This window comes from Mesitornis unicolor, unplaced genomic scaffold (genome assembly GCF_000695765.1).
Source record: "Mesitornis unicolor isolate BGI_N332 unplaced genomic scaffold, ASM69576v1 scaffold674, whole genome shotgun sequence".
NCBI lineage: Eukaryota > Metazoa > Chordata > Aves > Mesitornithiformes > Mesitornithidae > Mesitornis > Mesitornis unicolor.
In genome coordinates this window covers 30927-50376 of record NW_010181837.1, presented here as the reverse complement: position 1 = coordinate 50376, position 19450 = coordinate 30927, and the positions used below count along the sequence as shown (strand labels likewise).

Sequence of the window (19450 nt, the reverse complement as noted above, 5' to 3'; positions counted from 1 at the left end):
AACCCCCTCCCCCCAGCCAGGTTGCCCAAAGCCCTGTCCAACCTGGCCTTGAACACTGCCAGGGAGGGGGCATCCACAAGTTTCCTGGGCAACCCCGTTCAGTATCCCACTACCCTCACAGTAAAGAATTGCCTCCTGATATCCAGTCTAAATCTCCCCTCTTCCAGGTTAAAACCATTACCCTTGTTCTATTGCTACCTGCACTTGTAAAAAGTCCCTCCCCAGCTTTCCTGTAGGACCCCTTCAGGATGTGGAAGACTGCAATAAGGTCCCCCTGGAGCCTTCTCTTTTCTAGGCTTAACAGCCCCAACTCTCTCAGTTGGTCCTTGTAAGGAAGGTGCTCCAGCCCTCTGATCATCTTTGTGGCCCTCCTCTGGACCTGCTCCAACAGCTCCATGTCCTCCTTGTACTGGGGACCCCAGAGCTGGACGCAGTACTGCAGGTGGGGTCTCACCAGAGCAGAGCAGAGGGGCAGAGTCACCTCCCTCACTCTGCTGGCCACACTTCATTTGATGCAGCCCAGGATGCTGTTGGCCTTCTGGGTTGCAAGTGGACATTGTCAGCTCACGTTGAGTTTTTCATCAACTGACACCCCCAAGTCCTTCTCCTCAGGACTGCTCTTGAGCCATTCTCCACCCAAGCTGTATTTGTGCTTGGGTTTGCCCCTACCCAGGTGCAGGATCTTGCACTTGGCCCTGTTGAACTTCATGAGGTTGGCATGGGCCCACCTCTCCAGCCTGTCCAGATCCCTCTGGATGGCGTCCCTTCCTTCCAGTGTGTCAACCACACCACACAGCTTGGTGTCATCTGCAGACTTGCTGAGGGTGCTCTTGATCTCACTGTCCATGTCGCTGACAAAGATGTTGAACGGTCCCAGTACCGATCCCTGGGGAGCACCACTCATCACTGGTCTCTATTTGGACATTGAGTGTGACCATTCAGCCAGTTCCTTATCCAGTGAGTGGTCCATCCATCAAGTCCATGTTTCTCCAGTGTTGTGACCAGTACGTCATGTAGGACAGTGTCAAACGCTTTGCACAAGTCCAAGTAGATGACATCAGTTGCTCTTCCCTTATCCACCAAAGCTGTAACTCTATCATAAGAGGTTACCAAGTTGGTGAGGCATGATTTGCCCTTGGTAAAGCCGTGTTGGTTACCAATCACTACCATTGTTTCTCTTTAGCAGCTTCTAGTTTGAAACAAAAAAAGTCTCCAGAATTTCTCAGTTTTTTTCCATGCAAATGAAACTGGCTTGTGTCTCTCCGTTTTTGCATCTATAAGAAAGTGTATCGCACACTGCCCAGAGACTTCATTATTGCCTTAATGATATAATGTCCTTTTTAGGTACTGGCTTTTTGGGGAGGACTTATTAAATGTCAAGTCAGTATGTTCTTATAAGACAGCAGGCAGCTTTTCCTGGTGAATTTGTAGCATCTGGATCTTCAAGAAAACAGTATGACGTATGCAGTGTGTGCCACAGGAAAAGTCAGGAGGCAAAAACAATGTCTGAAAACTGTTCTGGCTTAAGAAACTCTTCTCTATGCTACTGAAGTAGAAGACAGTAAGAAAAATCCTTCCGTCATCACCTGTATTCCAGAAAGCTGGATCAGCTTGGTGTTTCCTCCTACCCAACTTGCCCATATTTTGTTCTCTAACCAATTTTTTTGATAAGTAGTGCTTATAGTGCAGCTAATTCCTCTAATTAGTTTGATGCAGTTCCCTTGAGAAGTGTCTGGTGTAATCCCTGTGTACACTGTTTCCAAGTGTAGTCTTTCAGATCATCTGTTCACTCTTGGGGGTAATTTGCTGGTAAACTCTACAGGAGTTGCTCTGGCAACAGTTCCCTCATGTAGGGCTCTCATTGTTGCTGCTCACTTTCAAAGTGGGCTTGGAAAATACTTATTTCATGGTTTCAGTAGCAAAGTTTACTAGCAGCATCTGTTGCCTCCTGTATTTCTCTTGTGTATCTGCTTGGTGTCATGTGTTTCTCCTTGGGTTCACAGTTCTGTGACTGTGTGGAGTAGAGACCACAGAGTTGTTGCATTTTAGGGAACAGTTCTTCAGACTTAGATGACACACAGGGCCAGCCCTCTGCTGGACCTCTCTTCTAGTAACCATTTGCAGGTGCTACTTTCTCTAACAAAAATCTGAAGAAGTGTGACCAAGTTGAGATTAGTAGGCATTGTGTAGCCTAGCACCTGGCACATCTGACATGCCACTTGTGCACAGGTGTGTTTCTTTAGTGTGCAAACACGCTTCTTGCCGGAGCTTGCTCCAAAGGCTGGCTCTATCTAATGTTTTCCTTATCTGACACTCCCAAATTCCTCATTCTGTCTCCTTCAGGGACATGCTAACCCTTTCATACACTAGCCTGAGATAGTAACACTCCTGCCGTCTTGCTTTTCAGATGAGGTAGCATGCCAGCTGTATAGCTCTGTGCGGAAGTGCAGCCTGGCACTTTGTGTGCAAAAAGCCAGTCTGAACCCTGACTGTCAAACTGCATCTAGCCTCAATTTGTGATGCAAATTCAGCATTTCCACACGGAAGAGAAGATGTCTATCCTGCATAAGACAGCAATATGTGACCTATAGTGAAAGAGGAGTATGTTTACATTTTAATTAATAGGAAACCAACTTCAACAGACCAGATAATGAGCTGTCCATTCCTACCCAATCCTATCTAAAGGTAGGACTAAGTACAGCTTAGTTGTTTTCCTCTGTAAGGTTGCAGCTCTTGCTTGCACACAGCTTTTAATCTCTCATCCAAATGCTTTTCTTCTTGTGTTTCCAAGCGAGCAGTATAATAAGTACTGGAAAAGAAAACAGGAAGAAAAGCCCTGTTACTTTCTCTGAGAAGTTTTCTCAGCATCTTGTAAATGTTTTGAACGCAATTTTTAAGTTTCTGCCCACACCCCCCAACCAGTGGAATACAGAGCAACTACCTAAGCAGTACAGCGAGAGAATTAAGATTTAAGAGTAAGACTTAACACTGCTGTCAGGCTGAATACCTGCTGTTATGCTCAGCATACAGCTGCTTCTAGCAAATAAAGGGGAGATGAGCAAAGCATTCGCATTGCCTTTTGCATATTGTGCTCAAGGTTGCAATTAAATGCTTCTGTCTGCTTGCAGTCACCAGGCTTCAGTTCTCTGCCGCTGTCTTCTTGAAGATTGCTGGTTTCCTTCTTTCAACTGAGGGGAGCTAGGCAGGACATTTGGAGTTCCTGGAGGGTGCCATAGCTGGTGGACTGCCAGATAATAGATGTGGGAGTTACTATTCCCAGTCCTGCTAAAGCAGTGCAAGAAAATAAAAATTCAGGATGAATTGTTTTAAAGAGAATGTGCAAAAGCCTGCACAACTGTAACCTAGAGCTTAGGGTGCTTGTTAGGATGGAACATTTCTTTGGCAGTTGCTGTAGTTATCCTGAAAAAATAATTGAGGTAAATAAACAGAAGTTTTTTATCAAGTAGGCGCCAAACCTACCAACCAAACCTACCTGTGGAGCAATAAGGAATAAAGCTGAAAAACTGCCTGCTTCATAAACAGTTATAGATACTGGTTGATGTGTCAGAGCTGTAGGAAATACCCGTTTACGCAGTTGAAAAACACACCTTGATACATATATGCATAAAAGGTGTCTTAATTCTGGTATTTCCTAACTTTTCTGCACTAACTGAAACCTTCACATTTACTTTTTCCTTGAATCTATGGCGTACACGAAATAAAAGTAAATATTTTATGAATTTGCAGCTATGTATATTCTGAAACTGCAGGTCAGTGACATTGTTGACTTACACTGACAAGTTAGAGAGCAGCATACTATGGTGTCTGGTATTTGTTACACTACTGATGGGCTATCATGGCTAATCATTGCATAAATGTTTAGCAAATTATGGTTGCTGCTTGATATCTTAGGATTTTAAATAGGATAGCAGGAGGTGATAGATAAAAGGAATAAAAAGCCTTATTACTTTGCCGTCTTGTGTCTGTCTCGCTTGATTTAGGTTGTAAGCACTTTGGGCTAGGACCCTCTTTATCTTCTGTACTTGCACAGTGTTTAGGTTACAGTGCATGACCAGGGACTTAGTTGCTTTTGTATTACAGATTATAATCTTGTGACAGTATAGCAGCAATCCACACCCTTCTGAGAGTTTTTATGAGTATTGCAGAAGACGTGAGTTTTTTGGAAAGAATTAATAAGTAACAAAGCTATGTTTTTATAGGAAGCAGAGAGAGTTCTGTGTCTTTAAGCAGCACAGGAGAAGCAGATAGTTGAATTATTTTGGTAAGCACGTGGCTTAAGTACTGGCTAAACATCCTGTGAAACCTGTTTAAGGGGTGCAATTAAAGGCAATGTAAATGTATGTTCAGGAATTCTGTAGGTAAGCAAGTGAGATGTTTAATCACAGAGTTTGTTTCTTTGTATGATGACTTCCTGTGGAAAACCAGAAAGATAATTTGTTTCCTGAATTTTTCTATCATATCTTGTGCTTTTGTTATATTACACCTCCACCACCACCTATTCTTTTTATAGGGTGAAAGAGGATTCCCAGGCTTGGAAGGACAGCCAGGTTTGCCTGGATTTCCAGGACCTGAAGGACCGCCTGGTCCAAGAGGCTCAAAGGTAAGTCCCAATTCACTTGAATAGCATGAAAACACTAGGTAGTGTTAGCTTGCTTGTAGTGCTGATCCTAAATCATTCCAGAACTCTTGATTATAATTGGTTTAATAGTCAAAATCTTCAGATGTTGGGATATGACTTAGGTTTTTCATTTGGTTAGTTTGAATAGTCAACCAGAGGAAAGGATTGCTCAGAGTTTCCTATTCTTCACCTACATGCGTGCTTGCAGATGCTACATGTGCACTTGCATCCTTTCACTAGGTACTGCGGTACTGCAGAGTAAGGTCAGAGAACACGTTTGGCAAGGTGCTGTACTGTAATTTTATCTGTCCTTGCAATAATGCACTCCATCGCTCAGTTTACTGATAAGAGCGGTGTTTGGCTGTCAGCTACCTGGAGGGGTCCCACCGCAGTGGGTAAGCTGTTGTTTGCACCCGATGGCATTCTTGGGCTGGTTTTGGGTGGGGCCATTTAATTGACCTCATTTAACCTGTGTAGAGACAGCTGAGGAATGCTCCTTGCTTTCCCTGAAGGGTTTCAGTTTCTTTTTAGTTGCTACTAAATTACATCATTATGCTCAGATGGTGTAAGACAGCATTAAACTTGAAAAGCCTTCCTCTGAACGCATGTAACATACACAAGATTATCCAGAATCTGCCATTGCTTTTGCAAATGCTCACAGTATGAACTAATAGAAGCACATCAAAATGAAGTAAAGAAAGAATAAGTGGTAAGAAAAAAGAAAAGTCTACACTAAAAGAAAATATTCGTTTGCTATAACAAGAGTGGAACAAGAGTCATGGTCTAGAAACTTTATTATATTTTTATTCCATAAATGTTTTGTCTTCTCAAGATTTTGATATGAAGCTCTACATTATCATAGTACAAAATAGTAACGATACAGTATAATTCACATTTAGTCTTGTGTAGCTTGTTTTGCCCACAAGAGAGCACTGTAGGATATTTGATGAAAGCACACGACCAGTAGCTGCTTATAAGCACTCTGAAATACCTTTGATTTTTTTTTTAAAAAAAAGCATTTCTTCTAGGTCCTGGTTTATCAGCTGGAACAAATAGTTTTCAATTCAAAGTCCAATGCTCAAAATAAAGTAATTTTGAACCCTTTACTAAGGAAATTACAACTATTACGACTTTTAGTCCACTTACTATAAACACGTAGAAGAAATTTCATCGTGCTTGCAGTTGAATTTCATAGAAAGGCAGATTGCAAACTTGAATGTAGTTGTTTGTTTGTTGGTTTTTTAGGGTGATGATGGACTTCCAGGGCCAATTGGACCCAAAGGAATCAGAGTAAGTAATGGTGCTGGTTTAGGGAATTATTGATAAATACTGGAATTATGGATAAAGACTGACAGGCATTGAGTGGGTCCTCACACAAGTGGTGATTTATGGGGGGAAAATAACTTAAGTCTGAGAAATAATTTATCTACTAGCTAGAAGAGATTGTGTTACATTTTATAAGTAATATAAGATTGCATAAATAATACAATCTTAGCTATTGCTTGTGTTACTTTCATAAACTCATTAGGGAGAATAACGCCGATACTTGTTTGATCTCTTTTGAAATACAGGACCTAAACACTCTCTGTTCAAAACTGCTTCAATTCACTCTAAAGTAGACACAGTGTATGTAGGGTCACTACAGGAGAGGTTGATTTGTCTGGAAATCCTTTAGGTTTTGTGCCTTTGCTTTTTCTTTTTATCAGACCCCTCAGCTGGTGACAATTGATGCATCTTTGACTTCAGTGGCACACATCCATTTTCCACACCATGAATGTTCATTTATTTTCTCTGTATATCCACATACTATTACTTTAGTTGTTCTGCAATGTATCTCTGTGTTTTCGTGGATATTTCCCTGAAAGAAGGGTAAGAACCTTGATGGCTCTCTGGCATGACATTGTTTTTTTACAGGTGATTCAGATGTTTCTGTTTTTCTTTACTTACATATACACAAAGAGGTTACATATAGTAAAATATTTGTAAATCCTTTTGTACATCTATTTGTACCGTACTGTTTAAAACATAAGTGATTAATTTCCTTCTAGGGACCACCAGGGCTTCCTGGATTTCCAGGAACACCAGGACTTCCTGTGAGTAGGAATGGGCTGTATAGCTGAATCTTTTCCTTTTTGTCTTCCCAGCCCAGAAGAGCATCCTACAACCTAACTCTTCTCTCCTCTTTTCCATTTTAAAGGGATTACCAGGACAAGATGGGCCACCAGGACCTCAGGGTATCCCAGGATGCAATGGAACAAAGGTGGTATCCCTTTAAAATTCATAGCAGTGCAACAATATGATAAAAAGCTCTTGCTCTCCTGGCTGTAGCAAATAGGTTTAGTTTATTACGTGCAGCAGTACCTGCTGTTACTGGGTTGTGTAGGTAATTCCAATATAATTCAGATTACACACGCATATGAGAGAAGGGGTCATGGTCTGGTAATTAAAGCACAAGTTTTGCCAAAAATTGCCAGCACCAAGACACAACATTTCTACTCTGCAGCCAATGTAGTTAAATTTTTTGGTCTTATCCTTAATCTTATAGCTAAGAACTGAGAGGAGTGTCTGATAATTAGATCATATACTGCATCTCATCTTTGTAGTAGACTCTTGCTACCAAGGAAAACTCATTACCTAATAATGGGACTTTTATTATTTTTTAATAATATTACATTGAAAATACTGATTCTGTATCCTTGTTGAAAGGAGTCACTTTCATTCTAATGTGTTACTTAGCTTCAGGTTATGATCTCCCCATAAGAGAAGTTGATCTTCCATAGCACCATGTGTGTTTTCCATCTCTGTAATACCGTACTTTGTCTGAATATGTTGGAATATCTGAATGTGGGAAGTTGTGTTTCAGTCGCTCATGTGATTTCACAAACTGTTTATCCCATAGCCTGTTGCAATACAATTTGCAACTCTGTAGTCATAACCTAACAGTAAAACTGGACTTTCCAGTCTAAATTTACCTGCTTTTGTTATGTTTTGGGGTTGGTTTTGGCTAATTGTTTTCTTCATCCCTAAGGGAGAGCGTGGATTCCCAGGCAGTCCAGGTTTTCCTGGTTTACAAGGGCCTCCTGTAAGTAAAAGATTTCCGAATCAGCTACCTGTAATCCACTGAAAGACTTCTACTCAGATAAATATCAACCTCTTTTTGCAGCTGGTCTTTTAATAAATAAGAATGTTTTTTCATGAATAATCAGTATATTTTAGATGTCCAATAAAAGAATGAGCTTTTCTGCTGCATGCTGTGGTAAAGCTAATAAAAAGCCCTTTGAATTCTCACACGCTGTGATGCTTTGCCACACCTGCAGAAAAACACAAATACATGCATATGTGTCAGAGAGGTAAGATCTTGATACTGTCATCTGGTACATCTAAAGAATCTTACTGGTGATTAATGGGGCAGAAAAAAGAGGCAGTTTAGGGTGTTTTCACTATAAAACACAAGGACGTACAGCAAACTCACGATCAGAACAGAAGTACAAGCAGAAAGAAATGTAGTAGTCAGAATGGATAATAGGAGACAATAAACAAATTGCTAGGAAATGGAAATGTAGTCCCTTTAATGTCTAATGCTCAACATTCACTGTGAAAGTACCTCTCTGATTTTTCCATTTGATTATGAAGGTCGTAAAAGTGTTATTTTCTTCTGCTCAGTGTAATTTTTTTAGATTTCCAACTTTAATGTTTGCCTCGTGGTGTAGATCTTATCAGTGGTTTGCAAATAACGTATCAATGATTTCTTTCTATTGATTTTTCTTCTGTTTTATTTCTTTTAAACAAAGGGACCCCCTGGTCTGCCAGGTATGAAGGTAAGTGTTCTGTACTTGCACATTGAAGTACTAACCAGGCATGGGGGTGCAGTGTGATCTGACATAAGTAACCTCTTTGCTTTTGTGCAAGACCATGTGCATGCAGTGGAATCCAGAGCAACATTCTGCAGAAAGCTCAGTGTTTCTAGGCCGCTCCAGTGCAGCTAACTGGAAATTCTGCAGTAGCTTTACTCAATTTGGTTCAGTAGTTCCAGAAGAAGCAGACAGTTTTCTGAAGCTGTTTTCTTTGGGAGTGTGCAGGACGGTGTCTGTGTTGGGAGGCATCAAGTTAGCAAAATGCCTATGAGCACCCAAATGCACCAGTCTACCTATGCATGCTCGAGATCACTGCTAGAGACTAAGCAATAATAACTTAAAATATTCAATGAAGAGAATAGTGCAATAGCTTATGTTCTGTTTGGAAACATGCTCTCTGCTGTACAGATTACTACATAGATGGCTTTTTCTCCTAACGTAAATAGTGTCATAATCTGATTTTGGACCTTAAGGACCCTTTTTACTTTTTAAGAGGTTTTTTTATTGTATCTTTGACCTATTTGAGCATGGGCCAAAACATCAGTTTTGGTTCAAATCTATTTGGAAGGAAACTTGACCCCTGGAATTATGTCAATAAACTCCTGAGAGAACAGCATAACACTGGTGCTGGGAAATTGGGATAATTAAACAGAATTCTTTTTCTCAGCTCCTTTTCTTCCCAATTGTTTTAAAGATATTAAAAGGCAAGCTGCTCAGAACATATAATATTAAAACAGAATTCTTCCTGAAATCTATAAGAATCTGTGCTTCAATATATAACATGAAGCATGACTATTATAACAGCGTGCTCAGCGTTAATCTCATGAGGTGGGACATTGGAAAACACTGAATGAGCCTTTTTATTTCTGTTGTGTCTTATCCATTCCTTTCACATGGAGCTGGGATGTCTCCCTCTTTTGTGAAGCATTTGTATTTCAGTCTCTTAATCTTTTGGAATCTACATCAACGCTGATATATTTGTATGTATATAAAAAGCTTTTAATAGTTGGTGGTTTGGCTATTTAAAGAATCCTCTGAATATGCATGGATCTCTCTAAAAAAGAGCTATTCTCAGTGAATTAGAGAGTACTGCTAGTAACTCAGTAACTCTGAGTCTCTTAGAGTCTTAGGAGACACTATGTGTCCTTTTGGAGTCAGAATGGTGATAAAGAATTGTAAAATGTACTATTAATTAAGGTAAACTCTTTCTTCTAGGGTGAAGCAGGCGAAGTAATTACCTCCTTGCTGCCAGGACAGAAGGGTGACCCAGGATTTCCAGGTCTTCCAGGGATACCTGTAAGTTGTGTAAAGTACTATTAGGCTGTGTTCTACCAGAAAGATAACATGAAAAGTATTTACATAGCACAGCTGAAGCATTTGGTGCTAGAGAATCCATGTGTTTATGTGGAGAAATTAGGCTCACATTTAATATATCTCTAGTTTATGGCTTGAGGGATAGTAAGTGCTTCCATATTGTTCTTCATAGGGTGACCCATAGAGGCCAGAAGGGTCCTGTGGTCAGGAAAGTGGCATCCAGCAGACAGCAGTACTTGCAGTTTCTTATTTTCTTCTGTTTCCCATGCCCACTCCCCCTTCCTGGACATTCTGTGTATCAGTTATGGAGCTCCATTCCCTTCTTTACCGTGAGGTAAAGCAAGTAACATCTGCCTTTCTGAGCTGCAGCCACTATTTTGGGTGGTGGGAAGAGAGTGTAATGTCTCAGCTGTTCTCCTCATCCTGCACCTCCTGAACAGTGTTTCTGTTCTCCAAGCAGTCTTCTGTGAAAACAGCTAGTGACTCCAGGCCCTGTGCTTCCCCACTGAGCCATTAATTGCTTTAGTGGAAGAACGAGGGGAGCAGAAAATGAGTCTATCGGACTGGACAGAAGCCAGAGACTTCCATTTCCTGGTACAGAGAGGCAGACCCCAGGCTATTCTGACCAGACTGAGCATGTTAGCATTTCTGTTCCTCTGATCTGTGCATCCCTATTGTCTGTTTCTGGCTGTGAGGAATCACAAATACAAAGTGGTGTTGTTCTCTCTCAGCGCATGAAGAGAAAGAAAGAGCAAAAGTAGTTCAGAACAAACAAAAAACATTCCCTTATCCAAGCCAAAGAGATGTATTGGTGTTGAGAGTAGAATACTTCTAACACGATGTACACTCTGTTGGGCTTTTCCACAAGGACAGATTGGTAGTGGTCAGCTACTTTGATTTGACATGTGTGGGGTATCAGCTGTTGGTTTAACCTTGAACGTCTCACTGTTTTTTTAATTAAAAAGTGCCTCTCTCATAGCGTCTTCCACTTTCTCAACAGGGCCCACCCGGCTCCATGGGAATACAAGGTCCAATTGGCCCTCCAGGGCCCCCGGGTTTGACAGTAAGTTTCTTTAACCTGTTACCCGTAAAGTCTTACTTGAGGCAGTTGCTTCTTGTTTCATTACCTCAGAGGCAGGTCAGTAAAATGCAGAGATCTTGGTAGTCAACGCATGGCATGAAGAAAACAGCAACCATGTATTCAGTTCACCCTGGAGTTGCCACTGTGCACATTTAAATGTGATAACATTTGAAACACTCTGCCTGTTTCCAGACCTCTTTTTGCTTTAAATCAGGCTGAATCTTTGTCATGCTCCTTAGTTGTGTGGAACCTGAGGGACAAGATTTAGCTTACTTAGACCAGGATGAGTCTTTCCTTAATGTTTAATACATGACTGTTTAATTTTGACTCTCAGATAAAGGAAGAACTAGTTTCTTACATATTTGTGAAGCTGAATAGCATGAGGAAGAGCTCTCAGAGGAAGACAAGGTGCCTTGTCAACATGGGTATAATGCACAGGAATCGAAGTAGCAACATTGGGGATTTTTATGGGGTGTTTTGTTTGTTTTATTGGGTTTTTGTTTGTTTCGGTTTTCCACCATGGAACATATAAAATGCTTGCAAACTACTTTTTTGTTTGTTTCTTTTTTTTAATAGGGACCTCCTGGTCCACCAGGGCTCCCAGGACCTAAGGTATTTTCTTTCCCTCATTGGTGGTGGTGATGGAGTGTTTTGTTTTTCTTTCTGTTTGTTTGTGACTTCTAAGGGCTGATGAGTTATACCTTTTGCAGGGTAATATGGGCTTGAATTTCCAAGGACCCAAAGGTGAAAAGGTAAGTAGATGATCATTATGGTATCTTTGGTTATTACTTTCAAAACACTTATGTGTGTCATTTCGTCTTGCATTGCCCGTAACAAACTGCCATCTTCTTGTACATTAGGGTGAACAAGGTCTTCAGGGACCTCCAGGGCCACCAGGACAAATTGGAGAACAGAAGAGACCAAATGACATTGAGTTTCAGAAAGGAGATCAGGTGAGTGGGAAACTTTATTCATCTGCAATGAGCATGTGATCAAGCTGCAGCCTCCATTGGTTTGGCTCACATATACTCACATCCTGCTTACCAAAATGTCCTATCGTTTTTCTTAAAGTACTGACTGTTTCAGGCCTGAGTACTTTAATAGAAAGCATGCCAGTCACCTTAGGTCAGTTACCTCCTTTAGTAAAATAACTGTTCTTAAGAAACTCTCTTAAAGGAAGTTCATAGTAAAAGCAATTAAAATATTCTCATTCCTTGGAACACCCAGACTGGGATTTTCAAAGCTGTCTGGGGATTCAGATTCCCATTAATTAACCAGCTGTGTCATCCATTGTGAAGCAGTCTTTCAAAAATTGTAACTCAATCTCTTTTTCTATTCTTCCCTCTGTCACCCGCTCCCCCCTCCCTTTTGTGTCATTAGTGATCCCCAGAAGATCTTTCTTCCCTGTGGTCTGAATAAAGTGTTTTCCCTGTTTCTGGCCTCTCAAAAGTAAATATCAAACCATGTTGCAACAGTGAGCTCAAAGTGTTGGTGTCATTTGTAGGGATTTTTCCCCACATATAAATGCCAAAAAGTCATTGGGAGAGTTGCCATTTTGAAAGTTATTTTATTTTTTCCTTTCTTCTTTTCTGGGAAACATTTCACAGTACCATTTGATTCTGGATGCCAGCCATAGACAATCTGAGCAGCACCAGCAGGATCATGGGTGCCTCAGTTTCATGTTTTCTTTGAAGTTTCTGTGGTATTCTCAAATACCACCCCGAGTAATAGAAGAGTTGAGGTAGATGTTTTGAGGCCAGAGTGGTGAGTGACTGTTTTTATGCTCTGGTTATTTTGTGAATGTCACTGTGGTAGCTGAGCTTTAAACCGTTAGTTTCCTCCATCTGTATTTGGATCAGTCTCTTGCTTTTCACTTTTTCATCTTGGGAAATGTATCAGAGAAGAAAACTTTGGTCCACAGCACTATTTTATTTTGGCAGGGTGTAGGACAACTCTACCCTTCCATCTTGATCAAAACCATTTGTTACCCTTCCTTTCAGGGTAACATCAGGCACCACTAAGGCATTCCCTCAAGCTATCCACTGATGTACATTTGCAGTGTGCAGGCATCCCAGAAAGGTCTCAGTCTCTGGTTTTGTCTGTTTTGCTGGATAGAGCAGAAGATGAAGAGCATCCTTTTAAAGCACTAAGACTTATAAAACAATCCGAGTGCATTGCCTTTGACCAACATTAACAATTATTTCCAAGTTTAAAAAATTTGTTTTATTTCAACGATGGTTATGTTTGGTAGTACACGATCAGTAAACAATGTCAACATGATACTTATTTTTTTTGTGAAATGCAAAGTTCTGGTGTGTACCTCCACCTATAATCTCCATCTGAAAAGTCAAGTGTATAGATGGGCTTGTAAAATTCTGGGAGACCTCCAGGAAAATAACAGAAACTCTGCACAGAAACACTTTGTGGATTCAGCGAAGAGATTTAAGAACTTGTTCAAAGGTGTAATAAGACAAAATAGGAGCCCTAACTTTTTAACACACATCCTGTGACTCTTTTCTGACGAACACTATTGATTCTGATGGCCTCACAACTTCAGCAATTACCAGTGATCTAATGACTGTTGCTCCTGTAATTTCACCAGTATCTGATATTTGTTCGTTCTTTCTCTCCTCCTTTCTCCTGCACTCTCCCCCTTTCTCCCTCCCTTCCTTCCTTTATTATTGGATAGCAGCTTCAGGCCACCAAAGCAGCTGCTGCAGTGCATGCAGGAGGCAGTTGTGTCTTAGTGGAGTGAATCATCTGAATAAACAGGATGAGCAGTTAATAAATTTTATAGATGCACTTGAAGTTCCACACAAGGAAAGACTAAATATGATCCTTTACTGTTCACAGTACTTAGAAATCTAAATGACAGCAAAAAAGATTCTATTTTAAAAAAAATCAACTAAACTACTGGGGAGTGATAGAGGCTTTAATCTTCTTTTTCTTTGTCCATGCTTGACAGGGTATCCCCGGTGATCGAGGCCCACCAGGACTTCCTGGGCCACAAGGCCCTCCTGTGAGTAGTCCTCCTTTAGTTCTTTTTTGTTGGATATGTATCACAACTGTAAATTCATTCTACTCTTGCTTGTGGGCTCAGTTTAAGATGACGTTTGTGTGTCCAGGGTCTTCCCGGTGGTGTAAAAGGTGAAAAAGGTGAGCAAGGAGAACCAGGCAAAAGAGTAAGTAGTCTGTTTAACCAAACATTTATCTTTCCAATCAGTGTTATCTTGAGAATTAAACAAATGTTGAATTCAAGTGAGGCCATCAGCCTCTGGGTAAGAGACTTCTTTTTTTTTTTCCATAACCTGACAAACTAGTAGATGACACATCTGGTTCATGAAAGTGCTTCTAGCTATGGATCTCTCAGTGCTTTCTGATAGAATGATCTACATGTAGATCTTGGTTTTGGGGGCAGGAGAAACTAATTTGAATTATGTTATCTTGTTATGTGTGGAAATCTTCAAAGTTGTTGAACTGCTTGACTGAAGCAGCAGTTTTCTGGTTTTTTTAAAAAGAAGGGTCTTCATTCAGTTTGTTATTTATTTGGATGCCAAGCAGCATGAGATTGCTATATATTTAACCTGGTCTATGTAAACTACTTGTGAGGCGAGTCAAAAAACCAAGTTTCTGAACACTGCACTAAGACCAAAAGTCCATTTGTCACTTGCCAAGGGACAACTTCAGTTTATGTAGCTGGAGATGTTTATGTGCAAGCTGGAGAAGTGGACCCAGGTGAACCTCGTGAGGTTCAACAAGGCCAAGTGCAGGGTCCTGCACCTGGGTAGGGGCAATCCTTGTTACCAGTACAGGCTGGGAGATGATCTGCTGGAAAGCAGCCCTGAGGAAAAGGACTTGGGAGCACTAGTAGAGGAGAAGCTGGACATGAGCCACCAGTGTGCATCTGCAGCCCAGAAGGCCAACCACGTCCTGGGCTGCATCACAAGAAGTGTGGCCAGCAGGGTGAGGGAGGTGATTCTGCCCCTCTGCTCTGCTCTGGTGAGACCCCACCTGGAGTACTGTGTCCAGCTCTGAAGTCCCCAACACAAAAATGACATTGAAGTGCTGGAGCGGGTCCAGAGGAGGCCACAAAGATGATCCAAGGGCTGGAGCACCTCTCCTACGAAGACAGGCTGAGAGAGTTGGGGCTGTTCAGCCTGGAGAAGACTCCAGGGGGACCTTGTAGCAACCTTCCAATACCTGAAAGGTGCCTATAAGAAATCTGGAGAAGAGCTGTTCACTAGGGCATGAAGCGATAGGACGAGGGGTAATGGTTTTAAATTAGAAAAAAAAATTAGGTTGGATATTAGGAAAAAAGTTCTTCAACACGAGGGTGTTAGATCACTGGAACAGGTTGCCCAGAGAGGTGGTGGAGACCCCATCCCTGGAGATATTCAAGGTCAAGCTTGATGGGGCTCTGAGCAACCTGATCTGGTAACATTGTCCCTGCTCACTGCAGGGGGGTTGGACCAGATGATCTTTAAAGGTCTCTTCCAACCCAATACATTCTATGATTCTGTGTGCTATCTGGGGAGGGGACGAGTCAGAATAGCTACATCTGAGGATAGCATGAGTCACTTTGTTCCTGTTGAGACTCAAATTCATCCTGGAATTTAAATTTACTTGGATATCACAGCTCAGAGAAGCTGGGGAAATTCATAGAAGTGCTAAGAAATAGAGTGAAAATAACATGGGCTGCACCAGCAAAGAAAAGAGAAGCTGCTACCAGCTGAAAGCATTCTGTTATTTTCACTTTCACAGCTACTGAACCCATAGTTTCATCAACATAGTGGGCCCCTTTGAAAATCAAGAGGCAAGTCTTGCTCAGGTTAATTGGACAATATATAAGCACTATATAGAAACATGTTGGTAATAGATTTTCCAGTTTCCTTAGGAAATAAATACAATGGAATCAAATGTTTGGTATTCTAATTAAAATCCTTCTTAGTTGCTGAGGTTTAAAGGAGGGCTTTGATTTGCCTTCTTTAAGGAACATAACAAATGAGGCAGATTTTTTACTTTTTTTACTTTTTTTAACATTTTGAGTTTTTGAATTGTAGTTTCCAAGTTGTTTCTCTCTGCAAAAGTAAATGGAAACCATGTAAATTTGCAAAGATCTGAAAGTATAGAAGTCCTGAGGCGATATGGCAGGTGCCTTTTGCCAAAGCTTGTTTACCAACATTTCTGTTTGTTTCTCTTATGATGGATTTGGGCGTGTTGCACTCTTAAAGTGCAGTTTTGCTATGAAGTTACCTTAATCACTTATTCTAGTTATGTTCCAGCAGGTGTCACCCCCGCATACGTACCGCTTCTGTAATGTGAGCAACAGAGTTCTATTTGTCTGGCCCACTGAATGGTCTGGAATAAAGCCGAGCTTGCACTACTTTTATTGTAGCAGTGACAAATCTGTTCAGCAAGAGTAGATGGTTTTTGGAAGTCTCTTCTTTGAACAGAATTGCACCTTATATTTTTGTTGATATTATTCTTCAGTAAATTGCTTTTGGTTTAAAGGAGAGTTAAAATTCAAACACAAAAATGTTCTTCTTTAATTTTGCTGGTCACATTATAATAATTTCCTAATTAAATACAGTGCTCTAGTGTTTAGAGAGTTAGGATCTGTTTTCCAAGTAAAGGATCTCTCTAATGTTAAAATAAAGGGAGTTATTAAAGGCAATGAATCGGTAATAGTTGACTGGAGATCATTGTATGCTGTATTCACACAACAATTCTTTGAGACTTGTCATTTTTTGTGCTCTGGATTTCAAAATGAAAACCTCAGTTTAGATAACTCCATTGGTTATACTTGGTTGATATCTTGAGGTATTTGTCACAAAGATTGTGTTCTAGAGAAAGTTTGGTTTATTGGAAAATGGGAAATAATAACGCTATTTCCATAAGAATTCTTCACCACTGAAGCATTTTATTTCAATGCATGTTTATGTCTTTGAAGGGAAAGCCTGGCAAAGACGGAGAGCCTGGTCTGCCTGGTAGGGATGTGAGTACCTCGTACATCTCTAATCTAAACAGACACCGTATAACCTCCTCTTCTGATGTGGAGAAAGATCTGAGTGTGATTATCTTTCCCTTTTCTTGAAGGGTTTGCCCGGTGGGCCTGGAATAAGTGGTGCTCCAGGAAGAGAGGGTGAAAAGGTATGCCAAGATTTTTGTCATTATTGGTAATAGTAGTCTGAAAATCTGCTATCAGTGAGTTCGGTTCTAGCTGAGTAGTAATTTCATTGCCTATGCTGTTAGTATTGTGAATATTTGCAATAACTTTCTTGTCTACTAGTGCGCAGTATAAAAAATGCCCTTAATTTCATTGGTAGGGTGAAAAAGGTGACATTGGTCCCCCTGGTCCTCCTGGAATTGTAAGTTGTCAATGCTTTCTTTTCTTTCTACATTTAGTTGATAATGGTGTCTCATCATAGTTCTTGGGTGACTTTGAGTCCCATCTTCAGGTATAGCAATAACAGAACCAGTAAAGATTTCATATATTCACTAATAGAAAAGATTTCTTCTTTCTTTCAAGATAGATTCTGAGCTCTAGGATTTGCTAGGTTACAGACACAAGGCTAGGCTTATAACTTCAGACCAGCAGAAATTGAGTCAGCTTCACTGAAGCCTGTCCTAAGCATGTTGACTTGGCAGTAAAAGTGCTTTCTATTGAGGAGTGGTCTTTACTGGAGTTTTGCCTCGTAATTCAGTGGAACAGAAAAAACATCCTTTCATTGGTGTAAAGTTCAAAGTATGTTGAACTTTTCCCTCACATCTCTTTATCATTCCAGTGACTCTTTTATTGGCAAGTTGTTTCACATGAACATGAAACATTTACAGGTCATTTCAAGACCAGGCATTGATGCAACAGTGGGACAAAAAGGTAGCAAAGGATTGCCAGGACTTCCAGGAGCCAAAGGAGAGCGTGGATTCTCTGGTAGGCCGGGACCACCTGGCTTGCCAGGTTCTCCAGGTAGGAGTGCAAGCATTGAAATAAGTTGTATGCTCAAATGTCTGAATGGATATTCGGCTTCACACTCTTTTCACGCTCCTTTTGACAAATGTACTGAGCAGAAAGTGAAGGCAGAACTACCTTTGAGCTTTAAGGGTGGTGCTTAGCTTACGGGGATAATATGAGGAATTCTTAACATTCATTGCCCGTGCTGTGGTGAACAGAGGATGCTCATCATCGAGGCTGTCAAATAGATTCTAGCTTAATAGTCTTAGGGGTAATTTATCCTGTATCACTTACCTATAACATACATTATCCATTGCCTTACACAGAGAAGGCATGGTGTACCAGAAGTCTGGTACCTGGCCACCAAACTGAAGTCTCTGCTGTACATTGGCCAGTACTAAAGGAGGAGATGATCTGAGTCTACAGTGGGAGTGAGTGGGGACACCTGTATTTGCTTTACATGTGCACAGAGAAGAATGTTGTGATTCTAATGTTACAGCTTGTGAATGTTCTTTTTTTTCCATCAGTGCTTCCTTTCATTAGTCCTGTTTTATTTTTTATCCTTCATAAACTTAGTCATTGAGTCTCAGGTCAATTTCTCAAACAAAAATCTCTGAACATACAAAATGCACATATGTCAAACACTGCACATAAACGTGTAGTTTGATTCCACAAAGGAAGCGTTATGGAGTACTTGCATGGAAAGACATAGTCTTATCTGTAGCATGTTATTCATCGTATATTACTGTTATCCCTGCAAAAAAGGTTATTTAAGCCTTTGAGCTATCAAGGAACTAAGTTCTTCCCATCTTAGGAATCACTACTGTTGGACCTCCTGGCCCACCTGGCTTACCTGGTGAGAGAGGACAGAAGGGAGATCCAGGTTTACCTGGTGTTTCTATTCCTGGGCAACCAGGACTTGATGGACCACAAGGACCTCCAGGACCACCAGGTCCACCAGGGCCACCTGCACCGTCTGTTCCTCCTGGTGAGTGATGACCATACAGACAGCAAGCGAAGAGACTGAACAGCTTTGACTTTTTTTTTCCTTCTCTTTTTTTTTTAATTTTACCTCCAAAGATGTAGTTTATCAGCAGCTGAAGCCTGTGAGATTCCAAGCTATTCATATACATTCTCCAAGTCACTCCCATTGCAAATCAGGACGTTTGTGGGAGAGGTCTAGCCTTAAATACAATCAAAGAATTTGGGAGTTCAGTGGTGTTAGTTGCAGTCTGGCTTTATCGTGTCTCTTTCTAACTCAAGTGAGTCCTGCTGTGAGATCCAGCTAGACTAGAAAAGAAGAAATATCAGATTTGAGAGATCTTTGTGCTAACTCACACAATAATGACAGTCCTCCAAGGCCAAGGAGATTTCGCCCAGATGTACAAAATTAAGTATTTGTCCAAATTATGTTACATCCTATTTAATCCAACTAATGAAAGTTACATTAAAATTTGTGCATAAAGCAGGAGGTAACCACATTGGCACTGTCTTGGGTAAATTTAGCTTTCACTATATGGTTTAATAAATGCTTGGAGGGACTATTCCCTACTAAGAGTTGTGATGCCAGGAGAGTCAAGGGAGTCATTTTTCACAGAATTCGAGTTTCA

The 19450-nt window shown here is 40.8% G+C and overlaps 1 protein-coding gene across 1 annotated transcript in view; it reads left to right on the top strand.

Moving 5' to 3' along the window:
- The window catches only part of COL4A5 (collagen, type IV, alpha 5), a gene marked incomplete at both ends in the record, with an annotated part of 56274 nt that overhangs the window by 6025 nt on the left and 30799 nt on the right, over positions 1-19450 (top strand). Inside the window, 18 exons of the mRNA XM_010183541.1 lie at positions 4532-4621; positions 5885-5929; positions 6688-6732; positions 6837-6899; positions 7668-7721; positions 8431-8457; positions 9709-9789; positions 10808-10870; positions 11465-11500; positions 11599-11640; positions 11749-11841; positions 13854-13907; positions 14014-14070; positions 16839-16883; positions 16985-17038; positions 17215-17256; positions 17723-17855; positions 18655-18828. Of these exons, the coding sequence (XP_010181843.1) occupies positions 4532-4621; positions 5885-5929; positions 6688-6732; positions 6837-6899; positions 7668-7721; positions 8431-8457; positions 9709-9789; positions 10808-10870; positions 11465-11500; positions 11599-11640; positions 11749-11841; positions 13854-13907; positions 14014-14070; positions 16839-16883; positions 16985-17038; positions 17215-17256; positions 17723-17855; positions 18655-18828 (1198 nt within the window). The remainder of the gene's footprint in view (positions 1-4531; positions 4622-5884; positions 5930-6687; positions 6733-6836; positions 6900-7667; positions 7722-8430; positions 8458-9708; positions 9790-10807; positions 10871-11464; positions 11501-11598; positions 11641-11748; positions 11842-13853; positions 13908-14013; positions 14071-16838; positions 16884-16984; positions 17039-17214; positions 17257-17722; positions 17856-18654; positions 18829-19450) is intronic.